Here is a 15,667-nt window from a genome sequence, read left to right as displayed (position 1 = left end):
CAACTTCATTTGCAATAAGGCAACAGTCAAGTATTTGTCTTCCTTTAATAAAAGCACAATGATTCTCCGCAATGGTGTTTGACACGACCCTCTTCAACCTATTCATCAAGACTTTAGCCATAATTTTATATAGACTCGTAATCAAACTGATTGGCCTGAAGTCTTTAATAAGTCTCGCATCTTTTTTCTTTGGAATAAGGCATATGTAAGTCTCATTTGTAATTCCATTGACAATCCCATCTTCAAAAAATTCAGCAAACACCTTTAATAAATCCATCCTCACTGTATCCCAGTTTTTTTGAAAGAAAGCCATTGTGAATCCATCCGGTCCCGGAGCTTTTGTACCATCGCAATCAAACACTGCCTTTTTAATCTCTTCTTCCTTGAAAATTGATTCCAGCTCATCAGCATCTCCTCTCTGTAAAGGGCTGGATTGTCATCAAAACTCCCCCCTTCCCCGGCTGATTTCTTAAACATTTGCCCGTAAAATTTTAGGATCTCATGTATAATTTATTTTTCCTCAGTAACCACAGTACCATTGTCCAATTCCACTTTGTCTATCAGGGCTCTGTTCTTCCAGTTAGTCAGTCAGTAACGAGTGAAAAAATTTTGAGTTGTGATCCCCCTCTTTGATCCATTTAATTTTTGCTTTTTGGCTTTGAATTTGGAAATTTGTAAATGACATATTTTCCAACTCGGTCCTTGCTTCCTTTCTTTCAATGTTTAGTGCTTCCGACCATCTTCCTTCTGCCTCAATCGCATCCAACTGCTTAATCTTGTTGCTTAGCTCTTGGATTCTGACACCCACATCACCAAACACTTCTCTATTCCATTTTGATGCCTCAGTTTTGATGACTTTCAGTTTTTGCATAAATTTGTATCATTCCCACCCTTGAATTCCTCCCTTTGACCACCATGTCCTCACTAGCTCTTTGAATTTTCGATGTGATAACCAAGCATTCTCGAATCTGAAAGGAGCTGGACCCCATGTGAACTTGGCTGTATCAATCAGAATAGGGCTGTGGTCCGAAGTGATTCTTGGTAACACTGTTTGTCTGAAATTGGGGAATAAATTCGTCCACCCCCCCCGAGAATAGGAATCTGTCCAAGCGACAACAAATCGGTGTCGTTCTAAAATTTAACCATGTGAACTTGGCATTCAGCAGTGGTGGATCTATGAGCTGCAACTCTTCTATCAAAGCATCAAAGCATGACATGCTTGTGGTTAAAGAAAGGCTATTCAGTTTTTCCCCCGCATTCCTCACAACATTAAAATCCCCTCCTAGACACCAATTATCCCCACAAATCGATTTCAGTCCAGCCAATTCGTCCCAGAATAGTTCTCTCACTCTCGGCCTAACCGGTCCGTAAATGGCTGTGAACCACCAAGTTATGTCTTCATTCCAGCTGATTTGAATTGAAACCGAGAATTCCCCAATCAAATTATTCTTGACTAATACCACTCTTGGATCCCACATCACAAGAATCCCCCCAGATCTTCCAACTGATGGCAGACAAACCCAATCGACAAATCTTGATTTCCAAACGCTAGCAACAAATTTTCTGTCCACCTTTTCGAGTTTTGTTTCAACAAGGACAACAATTTCTGGTTTTTCGTTACAAATTATTTTCCTAACCAATTGTCTCCTTCTCGCTCCCCCTCCACCTCTTATATTCCATGAGCAAATTTTCATGAGAACACAGTGGCACCCTTTGAAGTTGAGCCTCTCTCGTAATTTATACCACTGTGTCATCTATACATCTCTCTCTGTAAGGAACCAATTGACCGCTTGTGTCCTCTTCCACTTCCGTCTTCTGTTCCAATTTCAACCACCTTTCTTGTCTCACCAATCTTTTTATCTCCTACTTCCCCTGTCGGTGTATCTCTCACATTACCTAGCTTTTCATCAACCCTTTGTAACCCACACCCTACTAGACCACTAGACAAACCCAAGACTGAAAAAGACGATGGCCAAGTAGCATTTAAAGAGAAAGAATGATTTAGAATGGATGAATGAATACCATTAAATACCTGTCCCACAGAAGATGTCGTATTTTCTTGTGTTCGTGAGCCTGAGGTATTGTTTGTTACTTTCAGAGGTGAGAACATTCCGGTCAGTGTTTCTATTTCTTCTTCAGCTGTCACGGAAGCTTCAGAGTTAAAATTGTAATAGTCACTACTATCAGAATCTGATGAATCAAACAACTCTTCTAACAACTACTCTTGCTTTCTCGAGGTGATGTACAAAGTGTTTCCATGGTTATGAACTGCTTGAATGAGTTTGGGGATATGGCAGGGTTGCGAGTTAACATACTGAAATCGAACATTTACATGGCCAGCATTGAACCATATGTCCAACAGAATATTTTGCAAATAACTCGATTTTGCCAGGGTGAGCTCCCTTTTCGTTACCTTGGGATACCATTAGCTTCGAGGAAGCTGCGGTCATCGGATTATAGCCTACTTGTAGATGTTGTGGGGAACAAGATAAAGACATGGCCACATCATTCTTTGTCGTATGCAGGGAAACTTGAACTCATTCGATCAGTGATTCAGGGAGTGGAATGTTTTTGGCTATCTATTCTACCTATCCCGACTAACATCTTACATGTTATTCATGCTATATGCAAGAAGTTTGTGTGGCCAAGCAAGCATCCTCCAATTGCTTGGACACAACTTTGTCGTCCGATGGCTAAAAAATATTAAAGCATGGAAGGAGGCATTGATCTGCAAAACGTTATGGAAAATTCATATGAAGAAAGACAGCGTGTGGATTAGATGGGTGAATCACACGTAGAGCAGTTTTGGTAACGTTTGTCAGTGGACATGGAGAGAGGAAGACTCACCGTTGGTTCAGCAGATTTCGTGTACAAGGGACAGGTTGGTGAGTGCTTTGGGGTTAGTGCATGCAGCAGCCACGTGCTTAGATGGTTGGTTTAATGGTAGAACAGGGCTTCGTCATGCATATCAGTTCTTTGCTAATTCAGTGGGAAGATGGCCTTGGAAGCCTCTCTTGGCGAAATCTTTCATCCTCCCAAAACATCGAGTTGCCCTTTGGTTATTTGCTCATAACAAGTTCCTTACTCGGGATAGACTTGGACATATCACTGATACATCTTGTGCACTTTGTAATGTGAATGCTGAATCTTTTGATCATCTATTCTTCAGGTGCAGTGTCTCGACACGTATCTGGGATGGAATTCGGAAGTGGCTTGGGATGAGGAAGTCCATGGGATCTTCAACTGCTGTGCTTAAAGCTTTTAGAGGCGTCTACCGAGGTAATTCAGTCCTTAATAAGATGAGGAGTGTTGCTCTTGCAGCTACAGTTTACACTGTTTGGAATGCAAGGAATCGTGTTGTGTTTGAGAGTGAGAAGCCGGATGTTGAAGCCATAGTTAAGAATATTAAAATTTTATGCTTTTGTTGTATTCTCATTGCGATTTCAGTTATTGATGATTTGTAGTAGCGTGCAGGGTTTCGAACACATAGTAACTTTTCTCCTGGGGATGCTCAGTGTAGTTTTACACACACTATCTTTTTATGTTATTTAATGGAAGTAATTTCATTAAAAAAAAAAACTCCTCTAAACAATTAACTCAAAAATCAATGGCAATGTTTGGCAACATTATAATACACTCTTCAATACAATTTCCAAAAATATTATCTTATTTATATATCTTTCAACATAATCATCACTTTTCATTGAACATCCCATCAATTCCCAAAAATATTAAGTTATTTATTATATTCTAATTCAATCAATATAAATAATTCTTTAAATATTAAAATACATTATATATCATTCAAATATCTAATAAATATAAATATGATATAACATCACTCACCAAGTTCTTTCACAATATATCTGCTGTCTATTTTGATAAAAAAAATCAAATATAAATCACATTTTCCACTATAGTATCCAAAAACAAATTCTCCAAAACCATTTTCCCGAACTACTAAAAAACACTACAAACATAACCAACATTCCAAAAGATGCATCAGAACCATAACAAAATACAATTATAATAAAAAGTAATTGAACACAAAAAATGGCAGTATTCGTCCTCAAGTATGTCTTGATTGAGAATGCAAATCTTGATTCAAACTCAAACTTATGAACTTCAAGCTGACCGTGAACCGAATTTGAAATATTTAATTGAATTTTAGTTTGCAACCCAATCATTTGTTTCAATATATTTTAATATCTTAAAGTATAATATATATATATATATATGAGGAAAATATAGAATCATGTTTGCGTGCATGTATGCTCTATTCCACATCTTTTGTCACTTACAACCTCCGTCTTCACCCTTTTAAATCTCAACTCCTTTTTACACTCTAAATCTAATCTACATCTTTCAAATATTGGATGTGTTTCTTCCCCAAAACCCATCATCGTCTTTAACATATTCACATATTTTGTACGAATTTTTTGTTGCATATCTGGCACGAGATTTTTTTTACTTCATGTTATTGTTGTGCCAAATTTTTTTGTGTATGCTTGTCGCACAAGAGAGAACTCAATATTCTTGCATCTTCAGTGTTTATCTTCTCCATTTTGTAATTTGGGGCTAGATAATATACCCAAAGATGTACATCACATAAATTACAGCTCTTTTTTCAGTTTTAATGATTCAAACTGCCGTTGACATAGTTCAAAATAATGGAATTCGGGTTTGAGTGTAATGAGCGGAACTCAATCTTGAAGGTAGTTCGAGCATAAGTCAAGCTCAAAGCTTGTGACTTTTAAAACATCAGATCGCACTCAAATAATATAAAACGAAGAAAAAATGGCACTTTGTACAATGGGAAAGAGAAAATCCAGTAAATATCATACCTTTTCTGTATCATGCAAAGCAAGCCAAATGCTGGTTGCAATCTCCACATTCTGAGGTATTGAACAATTGGAAACAGAAGGAATGCACCTGACAGCATTTAAGCAAGCCATTTTTACATGAATATCTTTCGCATAAATACCGTATAGAGCCTGTCAAAAAATATACAAAAATAGAATTAGCATGGAGGCAAAAGTGACGGTCTTTCAAAGTGTACAAAAAATAAGGTCATACTGGTGCCACTTCATCTGGTTGCAAACCAAGACACAATTCATTCAATGCTGGCCCAATGGATGTTTGGTAAGCATGGGCAACACCTAGAACATGGTACAACACCTGAAGAATACAGCATAAGAACATAAATAACTAGAAATTCACTTGCCAAAATGCAGCGTGCTTAGATAAAAGTGGTCCCAACCGAAAGCATTCGAATCCTAGGTAGAGGTAAAATTGGATCCATGTGCAAGAAAAGTATCTTGAGGACATCATCGTGAAGAGCTGTCTTCTTGGGACAGAAGAGTATCCTTTCAATTACCTAAAAAAATTGATTAGTGATTAATTGTGTGATATAACAAAAGATAATAAAGAAGTAATAGACAAGTACCGGAAAAATAAATGCAAAGGAGTCCACTGGAAGGGGTCCAGATTTGCAAGAAATGGATAAACCATTGACTAGGCGATCAAAAAGACTTAAATACGGTGCTCCATTCTCCCCTCCTTCGCCAACAGGTGGAAGTAACTCCCACAAGATGTTAATTTCTTCTATGGCAATTAGTCGTAATGCAGTTGCAATCTCTAGAGCCCAATTGCAAAGAGGATCAACAGTGCATTTTGAAAGTTTCATCAAGGACTCAAAGGCAGCTCCACCAACAATTGGTGAACGCAGCAAAGGATTGACAAACTTAACCTGAAAATTTATGAAATTTAAATTGATACAACCTCATTATGCAATAGCAACCCATTCTCATGAGCTGCAAGACTTGGGGAATGCATTATTATAATAAGCAAAAATAATAGAAGTTTCGACCAAAATATATGCCCTGTCATCTTACAATCTCACTTCTTCAAAAATCCTTACTATAATCTTGAACACTGCTAAATTAAATCACAAACAGATATTTTACTGAACAGCATATCTTGGAACAAGCTGTCTGTTAAGTTAATTCTAGCTCAAGTATGAGGATCTAGCAGACAACTTGAATCATCAAAGGAAACTAACCGCACAAGGAAGTTGACTGTGCATAAAAATGGGATTAGCTAGGGCCATTTCTTCCAAAGCTTTCAGCATCAAAGAAATATGCTGTTGCACAGCAACGACCTTTTCACGGATTTGTCCCTCTTCCCTGAGCTGCACTTCACGAGCTTCTTCTTTTGCAGTTTTAGTCTTCTCTGGAAAAATTAAAAGACGAGAAAAAGATATACTTCAAGAGAAAATATGACTAAATTGGCACAATAAGCAAAAGCGAAGAAAGGACTTGCCAGGTTTCCTGATCGATTTTGCCAAATCCTTTTTCCCAGCACCAGAAACCTCTTTATTCTGGGTGCCCCGTCTTGTAGAATGATTTGAGCTGACACCAATTTGATTAGTGTTTGTTTGGTCCTGAAATATCACCTAATTGTTAGAACCTCAAGTGTAAACATCAAGAATATTTTAATTTGCAACTTCACAAGCTATTACCATGCTGTCATCATTATCATATATTCGGAAACGACCTTTTGCCTGTCTCACATTCTTGGAGACAACAGACTCCGCAACATAAACACCTCGTTCACTTGAAAGCATTCCCTCAGGTGTACAAAAGATCTGATATGGTATGAGAACATTAGCAAACAGAAGTTTGGTCACCAAACATCATCAACAAGAAAACACATTTTGCAAAATGTTGACAGAAGAGTTGGTACCAACAAGCCTTTCTCCCACTAAGTGGGGGAGGCTGTGAGGATCTTCCTATGTCATTGCACTCCATCACCTACTATATGCTAATCTACATTTAAATGAATTTTATCCTATTTTATAGTTGCTAACCAAATTACCAAGTTTTTTATTTTCTCTCTGATAACTTAGCAACCAGATCCATGCGTTTGTTGTGTCGTGATGAACTAGATTTTTGACAGTGCTTAGCTTGATTGTCACAATACATGAGTGAAGACTCTTCGTCTTGAGTTCTTAGTTCCAAGAGTCTCTAAAGACACATTCCCTCGAAAATTTGATGAGTCGTAGCTCTGTATTTTGCTTGACCACAGCCCCTTGAAATGGGGTTTGATACACTTGTTAAAAAACAAATCGTCATGTATGATGTCTGAGAGATTCACGAGTTTCCCACGAGCCTAATATCACCTTTTGTCAACTGGAATGTTATTCTTCCCATATCCTAGTTTGATGTTTGGATCCATGGCGTGTCCACAGACTTGCATCAAAGCATTCCTGTTTCTCTTAGAAAATCAAGGACATATTACTGTTGAGAGACTGGTATGACATCTTTTGTTCAAGCCACTTCCATTCCCAAAAAGAACTCAAGTGTTCCCAGATCTTTGTTCTCGAATTTTTCCACGACGGTTCTTAAGCATGTCCATTTCTTCTATGTCCCCTATAAGAACAATGTCTTCGACATAGATAATAAGGACAAATCATTCTCCTCGTATTGAACGCTTGACAAAGAGGTATAACAACAGATGAGGATGAAATTGTCTCCATTATTTTAAGGTTCTTTAAGGACTTGTACAGCTTGACAGACACGAGATGTTGGGGTATTGAAGGAGTGGAGTGGTGCCCCATTGAAGATGATTTAAGTCGGGAGTTAGAAAAGCAATTCACGGAAGAGGAGGTTAAGAAAGCAGTCTTTCAATGTGATGGAGGGAAGAGTCCGGGGGCAGATGGATTTACTTTGGCTTTTTTTCAAGATTGTTGGGATATAGTCAAAAGAGATCTAATGAAGGTTTTTGATGAGTTCTTTCAAAGTGGGATCATAAATGGTGCGACAAATGAAACATATATTTGTTTGATACGAAAGAAAGAGGACTCGAATAAAGTGAAGGACTTTAGACCGATAAGCCTGACAACAAGTTTAAATAAGATCATAGCGAAAGTCCTAACAGCGAGAATTAAGACAGTGATAGCACATACCATATCTGAATCTCAGAATGCTTTTGTTGAAGGTAGACAAATCCTAGATTGTGGCCTCATAGCGAATGAACTGATCGAAGAGGGGAGAAGAAAGAAAACGAGGGGATGGATTTTGAAGGTGGATTTCAAAAAGGCTTATGACAATGTCAGTTGGGATTTTCTGGATTTTGTTCTGATGAATAAGGGGTTCGGAAGAAGATGGAGATCTTGGATTAAAGGTTGTGTATCGAATGTTTCTTTCTCCGTCATGATTAATGGGAGACCGAGAGGTAAATTCAAGGCGTTTAAAGGTCTTAGACAAGGAGACCCATTGTCTCGTTTCTTGTTCAATTTGGTAGTGGATGTGTTGGGGAGATTGATTAATAAAGCTAAGGAAATGAATCTCATTAGGGGGATCGAGGTGGGAAGAAACAAGATAGAGATTTATCACATTCGTACCTTTTGGGTCTTTCCTCTAGTGAGAGAAATTTTTAAAAAATGGTCCTGCCCTATTCCAGATCTAGAGTTACGGGGTCTTTCATCTATCCAAGCTACTCCTTCAATTATTGAGTCTCATCGATCGTCTTTTAGCTCAGCCTCCGGCGCCGGCCTAAGCTTCATTTTAAAAAAAAATGCTCTCGTAACTCGTTTTTTAGTGCTGAGTTCATTTCGAACTTGTTCTTTTGATAAATCATGTTTCTCCTCAGCTGATAATCGACCAATCGTTTTTATCATTTATTCAAATCGTTAACCAATGACCTTCAACCTTGTCGTCTGAACATCGTATCTCAGAATTTCAAACATTGTTAACAATCATTTTCGCTTCATTTAGTATCCCGAAGACCATCAAAATCTCTTAGACGAAAGGATAACATCTATGAGACATTCGAGATGTATAGAGGGATGGGCAGGAATCATTTCAAATCGAGCTGTGAGATCAAAATTGAACAAAAATTATTCCTAATTAGCCGGGGTAGGAGGGGTAATACGGTTTTGGTGACTGAGAGGACTAGGAATGAGAGCTACGTTTTGGGACTGGATTTCGAAAGTTTTTACTGGATTATGTCAAATTGTGGGACTACATTAACAAACCACAATCATGCCCTATGTTCAATAGATTCAGAGGTGGAGAAGCAGTGGTTACCATGCAGAAAATCGTGAATGATCGAGGAAGCTATCTAGAACTATCTAAGCTAGTTTGGAGGGATAAGACACAGCGCATCATCATACCTAGTGGAAGACTAAATTGGGGTTGGAAATGGATGGTAAACAATTTGTCCAAACTCAAGATAAACCGAAGGGATAACGTCTCGCGTTTCAGAGATACTAGGAAGCATATGGAACAATCACAGCAGCGTGGGAATTTTAGGTCGAATGACATTGACTCGGGATGTTCAGAAGTTGCAGCTTTGGAACAATTACCAGATTGCATGTCTAAGGAATGGAGTAAAGCTATTATCATCACAAGGGATTGTGTCAACATATCGTGGGAGCTGGTGAGTAATACACTTGGGAAGGCAGTTCAGAGAAAGATTGAAGTGTTTCCATTCCAAGCCAACAAAGCAGTTTGGTGGCCACATAACGAAGATGACGCATCCTTCTACTTGCGATTGAAGAAGTGCTTTCTGGAAAATAAAGTTACCTTGTCTTTTGAAAGGTGGAGTTAGCAAAGCAATAGCGAAGATGAGGTTTTTGAATGCTGCAACAGTTGGGTCCGCTTACTGGGGATACCTTGGGATTTATGGTCCACAGAGCTCTTCAAAAATATTGGTGACCAATGTGGAGGTGTTGAGTATCAGTCAAGACACTATCCTACTTAAAGACTTGTCGGCAGCAAAAATAAAAGTAGTGGGAATTGAAGTAGGGTTCATCAACAGAAATCTACAGATCCAAACTATAAGAGGACCGTTGATCATTCGCATTATTGTAGACTCGGTCAAAATATCAGCGTACGATGTGTACGAGAAAAGATCTTATGCACAAGTGGTGGGTGATGGAGCTAGAGTTGTGGCAGGATGGGTTAGAGTGAAAAGAGTCAAAAGAAATGATTCAAATGCAGAACATTAATGACATCCAAAGAAGACAGTCGGATGACACCACAATTCACCCGGCAACAATCCAAGAAGCATCTGTCACGCATATTCAGAAATGTGATTTGGCGAAGATGTGCAAAACTAAAGAAAACGACGGAAATAAGATCACGGATAGGGTTGATAACTCTGGTGGACGAAGCTGCGTATCAGAACCATGGTACCGAGGGAAGCATATCAAGATCCTCAAAAAGTTAAAGCCCAAAGATGAGAATGAATTCCACAAGGGGAAGATTGAATCTACAAGCATTCTTGAAACACAAAAGAAAGGACATCAAGCTTTAGAGAAGGAGTATTGGCCTAATGAAAGGAAGTTTGACCATGTATATTGCAGGAAAAAAGTTAAGTCACATCAAGATTCATCAATATTGCGAAAGGGAGAAGCTTCAAAGATATCAATCATCGAGGTCGACAAAGATATCATACATGGGGAGGATGGAAACTGGGAGGAACTATTAAAACATGGAGTGACGGAGGATGCTTCAGATGAAGGCGGTGATTTCAGTGATGCGGACAGTCATATCTCTGATTATTCAGATAAATTGACAAGGCATTCAATGGAGTTCGACGACCTGGGCGAATTTTTTGAAGAATCTCCGAGTAAGGTTTGCAATTTACCCAACAATTCTTATTCTCATCAGTCTTCTTTCCATTCTATTCCTGTTTTAGAATTGATGGTTGGGTCGGGGGAAGGGGTAGAGGTTAAGGGTGGGCGGGGAATTACTTCATCGGGTCAAAAGTTGGGTATATCGGGAAACAACTACATAGGGTCTCTTGAGGGATTGGTTGAAGAAGAGAAATGTTGTGGGTATGGGGAAGCAGGAACTTAACAAGGCAGTTCAGAATGAGTGCTTAAAATTGATGGGTATAGAAACGGTGGAATTTAAAGAGCCACATGAGACTGGTAGGAGGTTGGAGAGTCAAGAAGGCAGTTGTAGAGAGAATGCAGGGGATGCTGGAGTGTATCGATGAAAGTGCTGTCATGGAATATTAGGGGGAGTGGTTCAGCCACTCGTAGGGGATTGATACGTGCCGTGCTTGCCAAAGAAAAACCAGAATTAATAATATTTCAGGAAATCAAAAGAGAAGTGGTGGATAGGAGATTTATTGCAAGTCTATGGAAGTCGAGGTTTGTAGAGTGGGTTACTTTACCTGCACTGGGTAGGTCAGGGGGGATTCTGATTATGTGGGATCCAAGGGTCATTTCTGTAAAGGACAATTTGATTGGAGACTTCTCGGTTTCAATTCATATTCAAAAGGATGCTCACCACGATTGGTGGTTTACAGCGGTATATGGGCCGTGCCAACCGAGAATAAGAACAAACTTCTGGGATGAGCTTGCAGGGTTGAGGGTTATTTGTGGAGATAGATGGTGCTTGGGGGGAGATTTCAATGTAGTAAGGGCATTACGAGAGAAAATTAATAGTAGCTCACAGACATCGAGTATGTCCTGCTTTGATAGTTTGATACAAGAACTGGAGTTTTGCGATCCACCTTTATTGAATGGAAAATTCACGTGGTCAAATCTTAGGAGTTCACCCATTTGTTGCAGATTGGATAGATTCATGTTCACGGTGGGATGGACCGAAATTTACCCATGTTACAGACAATCAATCCTACCAAGAATCACTTCGGATCATTTCCCTTTGGTGCTTGATTTGACAAAAAGTAAGTGGGGACCAACAACTTTCAGGTTTGAGAATGTGTGGCTAAGGGATAGAAGTTTTAAAAATTTGACACAAATGTGGTGGAACAATTCGAACTCACAAGGATGTGCAGGATATAATTTCATGCAGAAACTCAAGACAATTAAAGGGGACATGAAAAGATGGAATGAAGAGGTGTATGGCAGATTGGAAATGAAAACAGCAGATTTATCAAATAAAATCAGCGGACTTGACAAACTGGAGGGTGAGGGGAGGGGTTCGGAGGAAGTATCGAACGAGAGAAAGAAGCAAAATTGATGTTAGAGGAGTTGATAAGGCGGAAGAATCAAATTTATTACCAAAAAAGCAAGGTCAAATGGATTAAAGAGGGGGATCAAAACACAAAATTTTTTCACTCGCTCCTAAACCATTGTAAGAGCAAAGCTACCATTGACAGATTGGAAAGAAACGATGGTTCAATTACAACATGTGGGGACGAAATTGTCTCAATAATTTTAGAGTTCTTCAAGGGATTGTATAGTATGCCGGCGGCAAGATGTTGGGGTATTGAAGGAGTGGAATGGAGTCCTATCGAAGAGGAGCTGAGTCGGCAATTAGAAAAAAAATTTACTGAAGACGAGATCAAAGAAGCAGTATTCAAATGCGATGGAGGCAAAAGTCCCGGGGCTGATGGATTTACGTTGGATTTTTTCCAAGAGTGTTGGGATATAGTCAAAAGAGATCTTATGATGGTATTCGATGAGTTCTTTCCCAGGGGTATCATAAATGGAGCAACTAATGAGACATATATATGCTTGATTAAAAAGAAAGTCGACTCGTATAAAGTGCAGGATTTCAGACCGATAAGTCTAATTACAAGTTTGTATAAGATAATAGCAAAAGTATTAACAGAACGGATGAAAAATGTGATAGCGGATACAATCTCAATTTCTCAAAATGCATTTGTTGAGGGAAGACAAATTCTCGATTGCGGACTTATAGCGAATGAATTGCTTGAGGAAGGGAGGAGAAAGAAAAAAAAAGGATGGGTATTGAAGGTCGATTTTGAAAAGGCATAGGATAATGTGAGCTGGGACTTCTTGGACTATGTTTTAATGAAAAAGGGGTTTGGAAGAAGATGGAGATCATGGATGAAAGGATGTGTGTCGAATGTATCATTTTCTGTTTTGATTAATGGGAGGCCGAGAGGAAAAATTAGGTCTTTCAAAGGTCTCCGCCAAGGATATCCATTGTCTCCTTTTCTCTTCAATTTGGTCGTGGATGTGTTGGCAAGCTTGATCGACAAAGCTAAGGAAATGAATCACATAAGGGGGTTAGAGGTCGGTAAAGACAAGATCGAGATATCTCACATTCAATTTGCGGATGACACGCTCTTCTTCGGGCAGACCGAAGCTCACATAAGATTCATGGTACAAGTGGTGAGTTCTTTTTGTGATATGTTTGGATTAAAAATCAATTGGGAAAAGAGTGCTTTGTTGGGAATTAACCGTGAAGGAGATGTTGAAAGGTTAGCACTACAGTTGGGATGTGGTAAGGAGAATTGGCCTATTATATACTTGGGAGTACCGTTGGGAGGCAATCCGTTAAAATCATCGTTTTGGGCGCCCGTTGCTAAAATGTCGAAAAAATTGGCTACCTGGAAGAAATCATTCTTGTCTAGAGGGGGAAGATTAACATTGATATTATCGGTTTTGAATTCCATCCCGATATATTATATGTCTTTAGTCAAGGTCCCCAAAAATATAGCGGATTCAATGGACAAGATCTCAAGGAATTTCTTATGGGACGGAACGGATGGAGATGGACACATTCATTTGGCCTCATGGGATAACGTTTGCAAACCGAAGGATAAAGGGGGATTGGGAGTTGGGAAAATCTTTTTCAGAAATAACGCCTTGCTTGGGAAGTGGTGGTGGAGATTTTTCCAAGAAGAGGGGACATTATGGAAGAAGATAATTGTTAGTAAGTATGGGTTTCAAGAAAATCGGTGGGATGCGGGGTTGGCGTTTAGATGCCCATGGAAGTTTATTTCCCGTATATACCCGACTTTTAAACAGAGAGTTTCTATTGTTGTGAGAGGAGAGAATAAGGTTAGATTTTGGGAGGATAGATGGTTGGGGGACTCTTCGTTCAAAGATTATTTTCCAGCTTTGTTTCATTTATCTTCACTTCACAATCTGCCTATATCATATTTTGTCCATATTGATAGAGTCACGTGCAACCATTCCTGGGATTTTCATTTCAGAAGGGCGGTGAGAGATGACGAGATTGGTCAGTTGACAGAGTTATTAGTAGTTTTAGATTCGGTTAGGTTAGTTGAAGGGGTAGATGATTTTATTAAGTGGAGCGGGGATTCTTCGGGTATTTTCTCAGTCAGTTCATTCTATGAGTCTTTTTTCCCTGATGATCTTTTTCCACCATTCCAATTATTCCGTGCTATTTGGAAAGTTCCAGTCCCAAACAAGATACAGTTTTTCTCTTGGACAGCCACTATGGGTAAGCTACCGACCTCGGAGATGATTCAACAAAGATGTCCTGGTATTACTTTGTGTCCCAATTTGTGCTCTGTGCAGAAATGAAATAGAGACTCAAGATCATATGCTCATCCATTGTCCATTTTCGATATCTCTGTGGGCTAGAGCGTTGCAAGAGCTTCGATTGGTTTGGGTTACACCAAAGTCAACAAAAGAGCTATTCAATATGGATTTGGGACAGCCAATTGGTAATAGAGGAAGAATTTTTTGGCAAGCCGTGGTTCATTGCATTTGTTGGACGGTCTGGTTGGAGAGAAACCGAAGAATTTTCGAGATATTGAGGCAAATACAGAGACTTGCTAGGAAAAAATCAAGATCAACATTGCAATGTGGATCGGAAATCATAAAGACTTCATGAATGTCTCTTTTTTTGATGTGATGAGACATTGGGAATATGTGTATTGCTAATTTAGTTTTATTATGTTGTGCGACATTAAGACAGTGAACTACTAGTCCACTGATGTACTCCTATTTACTCTAATATTAATAAATTATCGTTTCCTATCAAAAAAAAAGATTTCTCACATTCAATTTGCTGATGACACACTATTCTTTGTGCAGAACGAAGATCACGTTAGGTTCCTCGTGCAAGTGGTGAGAGCGTTTTGTCATATGTCTGGATTAAAAATCAATTGGGAAAAAAGTGCTTTGTTGGGTATTCACCGTGATCAAGGTGAAGTTGAAATGTTAGCACAACAAGTGGGATGTGGTAAGGAGATGTGGCCTATTAAGTACTTGGGCGTGCCTTTGGGTGGCAATCCGTTACAAGCATCTTTTTGGGCTCCCGTTGTGGCTAGGATGTCAAAAAAGTTGGCAAGTTGGAAGAAAGCTTTCTTGTCAAGAGGTGGAAGACTAACACTGATTTCGTCGGTGTTGAATTCAATGCCGATCTATTGCATGTCTTTATTCAGGATTCCTAAAGGGATAGCAGATTCAATGGAACAGATTTCGAGGAATTTTTTATGGGATGGAGCGGACGGAGATGTTCATAGCCACTGGGTCGCGGGGAACCAAGTATGTAAACCGAAAGAAAAAAGGGGTCTGGGTATTGGGAATATTATATTGCGAAACAAGGCATTGCTGGGAAAGTGGTGGTGGAGATTTTTTGACGAATGAGGAACATTGTGGAAAAGAATTATTGTCAGTAAATATGGGTTGCAAGAAAATGGATGGGATGCGGGGTTGGCAATAAACGAAACGTTCAGATGCCCTTGGAAGTGTATTTCCCGATTATACCCGACTTTTAAGCTGAGAGTGTCAGTTAGGGTGAGAGGTGGTAACAAGGTCAGATTTTGGGAGGATATTTGGGTGGGGAATTCTTCTTTTAAAGATATTTTTCCAGCCTTGTTTCAGCTATCAACTTTTCAAAATTTACCAATAGTTCATTTCGTCCAGTTTGATAATGTTACATCGACCCATTCATGGGATTTC

At 39.2% G+C, this 15,667-nt stretch overlaps 1 protein-coding gene across 1 annotated transcript in view; it reads right to left on the bottom strand.

Moving 5' to 3' along the window:
- LOC142537113 (protein ILITYHIA) overlaps nucleotides 1–15,667 on the bottom strand; it is a 66,896-nt gene that overhangs the window by 34,894 nt on the left and 16,335 nt on the right. Inside the window, exons 16-22 of the mRNA XM_075642686.1 lie at nucleotides 6,521–6,646; nucleotides 6,322–6,442; nucleotides 6,062–6,231; nucleotides 5,447–5,749; nucleotides 5,261–5,377; nucleotides 5,077–5,178; nucleotides 4,845–4,994 (exon numbers count right to left, since the gene is read on the bottom strand). Of these exons, the coding sequence (XP_075498801.1) occupies nucleotides 4,845–4,994; nucleotides 5,077–5,178; nucleotides 5,261–5,377; nucleotides 5,447–5,749; nucleotides 6,062–6,231; nucleotides 6,322–6,442; nucleotides 6,521–6,646 (1,089 nt within the window). The remainder of the gene's footprint in view (nucleotides 1–4,844; nucleotides 4,995–5,076; nucleotides 5,179–5,260; nucleotides 5,378–5,446; nucleotides 5,750–6,061; nucleotides 6,232–6,321; nucleotides 6,443–6,520; nucleotides 6,647–15,667) is intronic.

The sequence above is a fragment of the Primulina tabacum genome, chromosome 1, assembly GCF_025594145.1.
Source record: "Primulina tabacum isolate GXHZ01 chromosome 1, ASM2559414v2, whole genome shotgun sequence".
Taxonomy (NCBI): domain Eukaryota; kingdom Viridiplantae; phylum Streptophyta; class Magnoliopsida; order Lamiales; family Gesneriaceae; genus Primulina; species Primulina tabacum.
The sequence above is the reverse complement of the archived record's forward strand: the minus strand, read 5'-3'. Positions and strand labels throughout refer to the sequence as shown.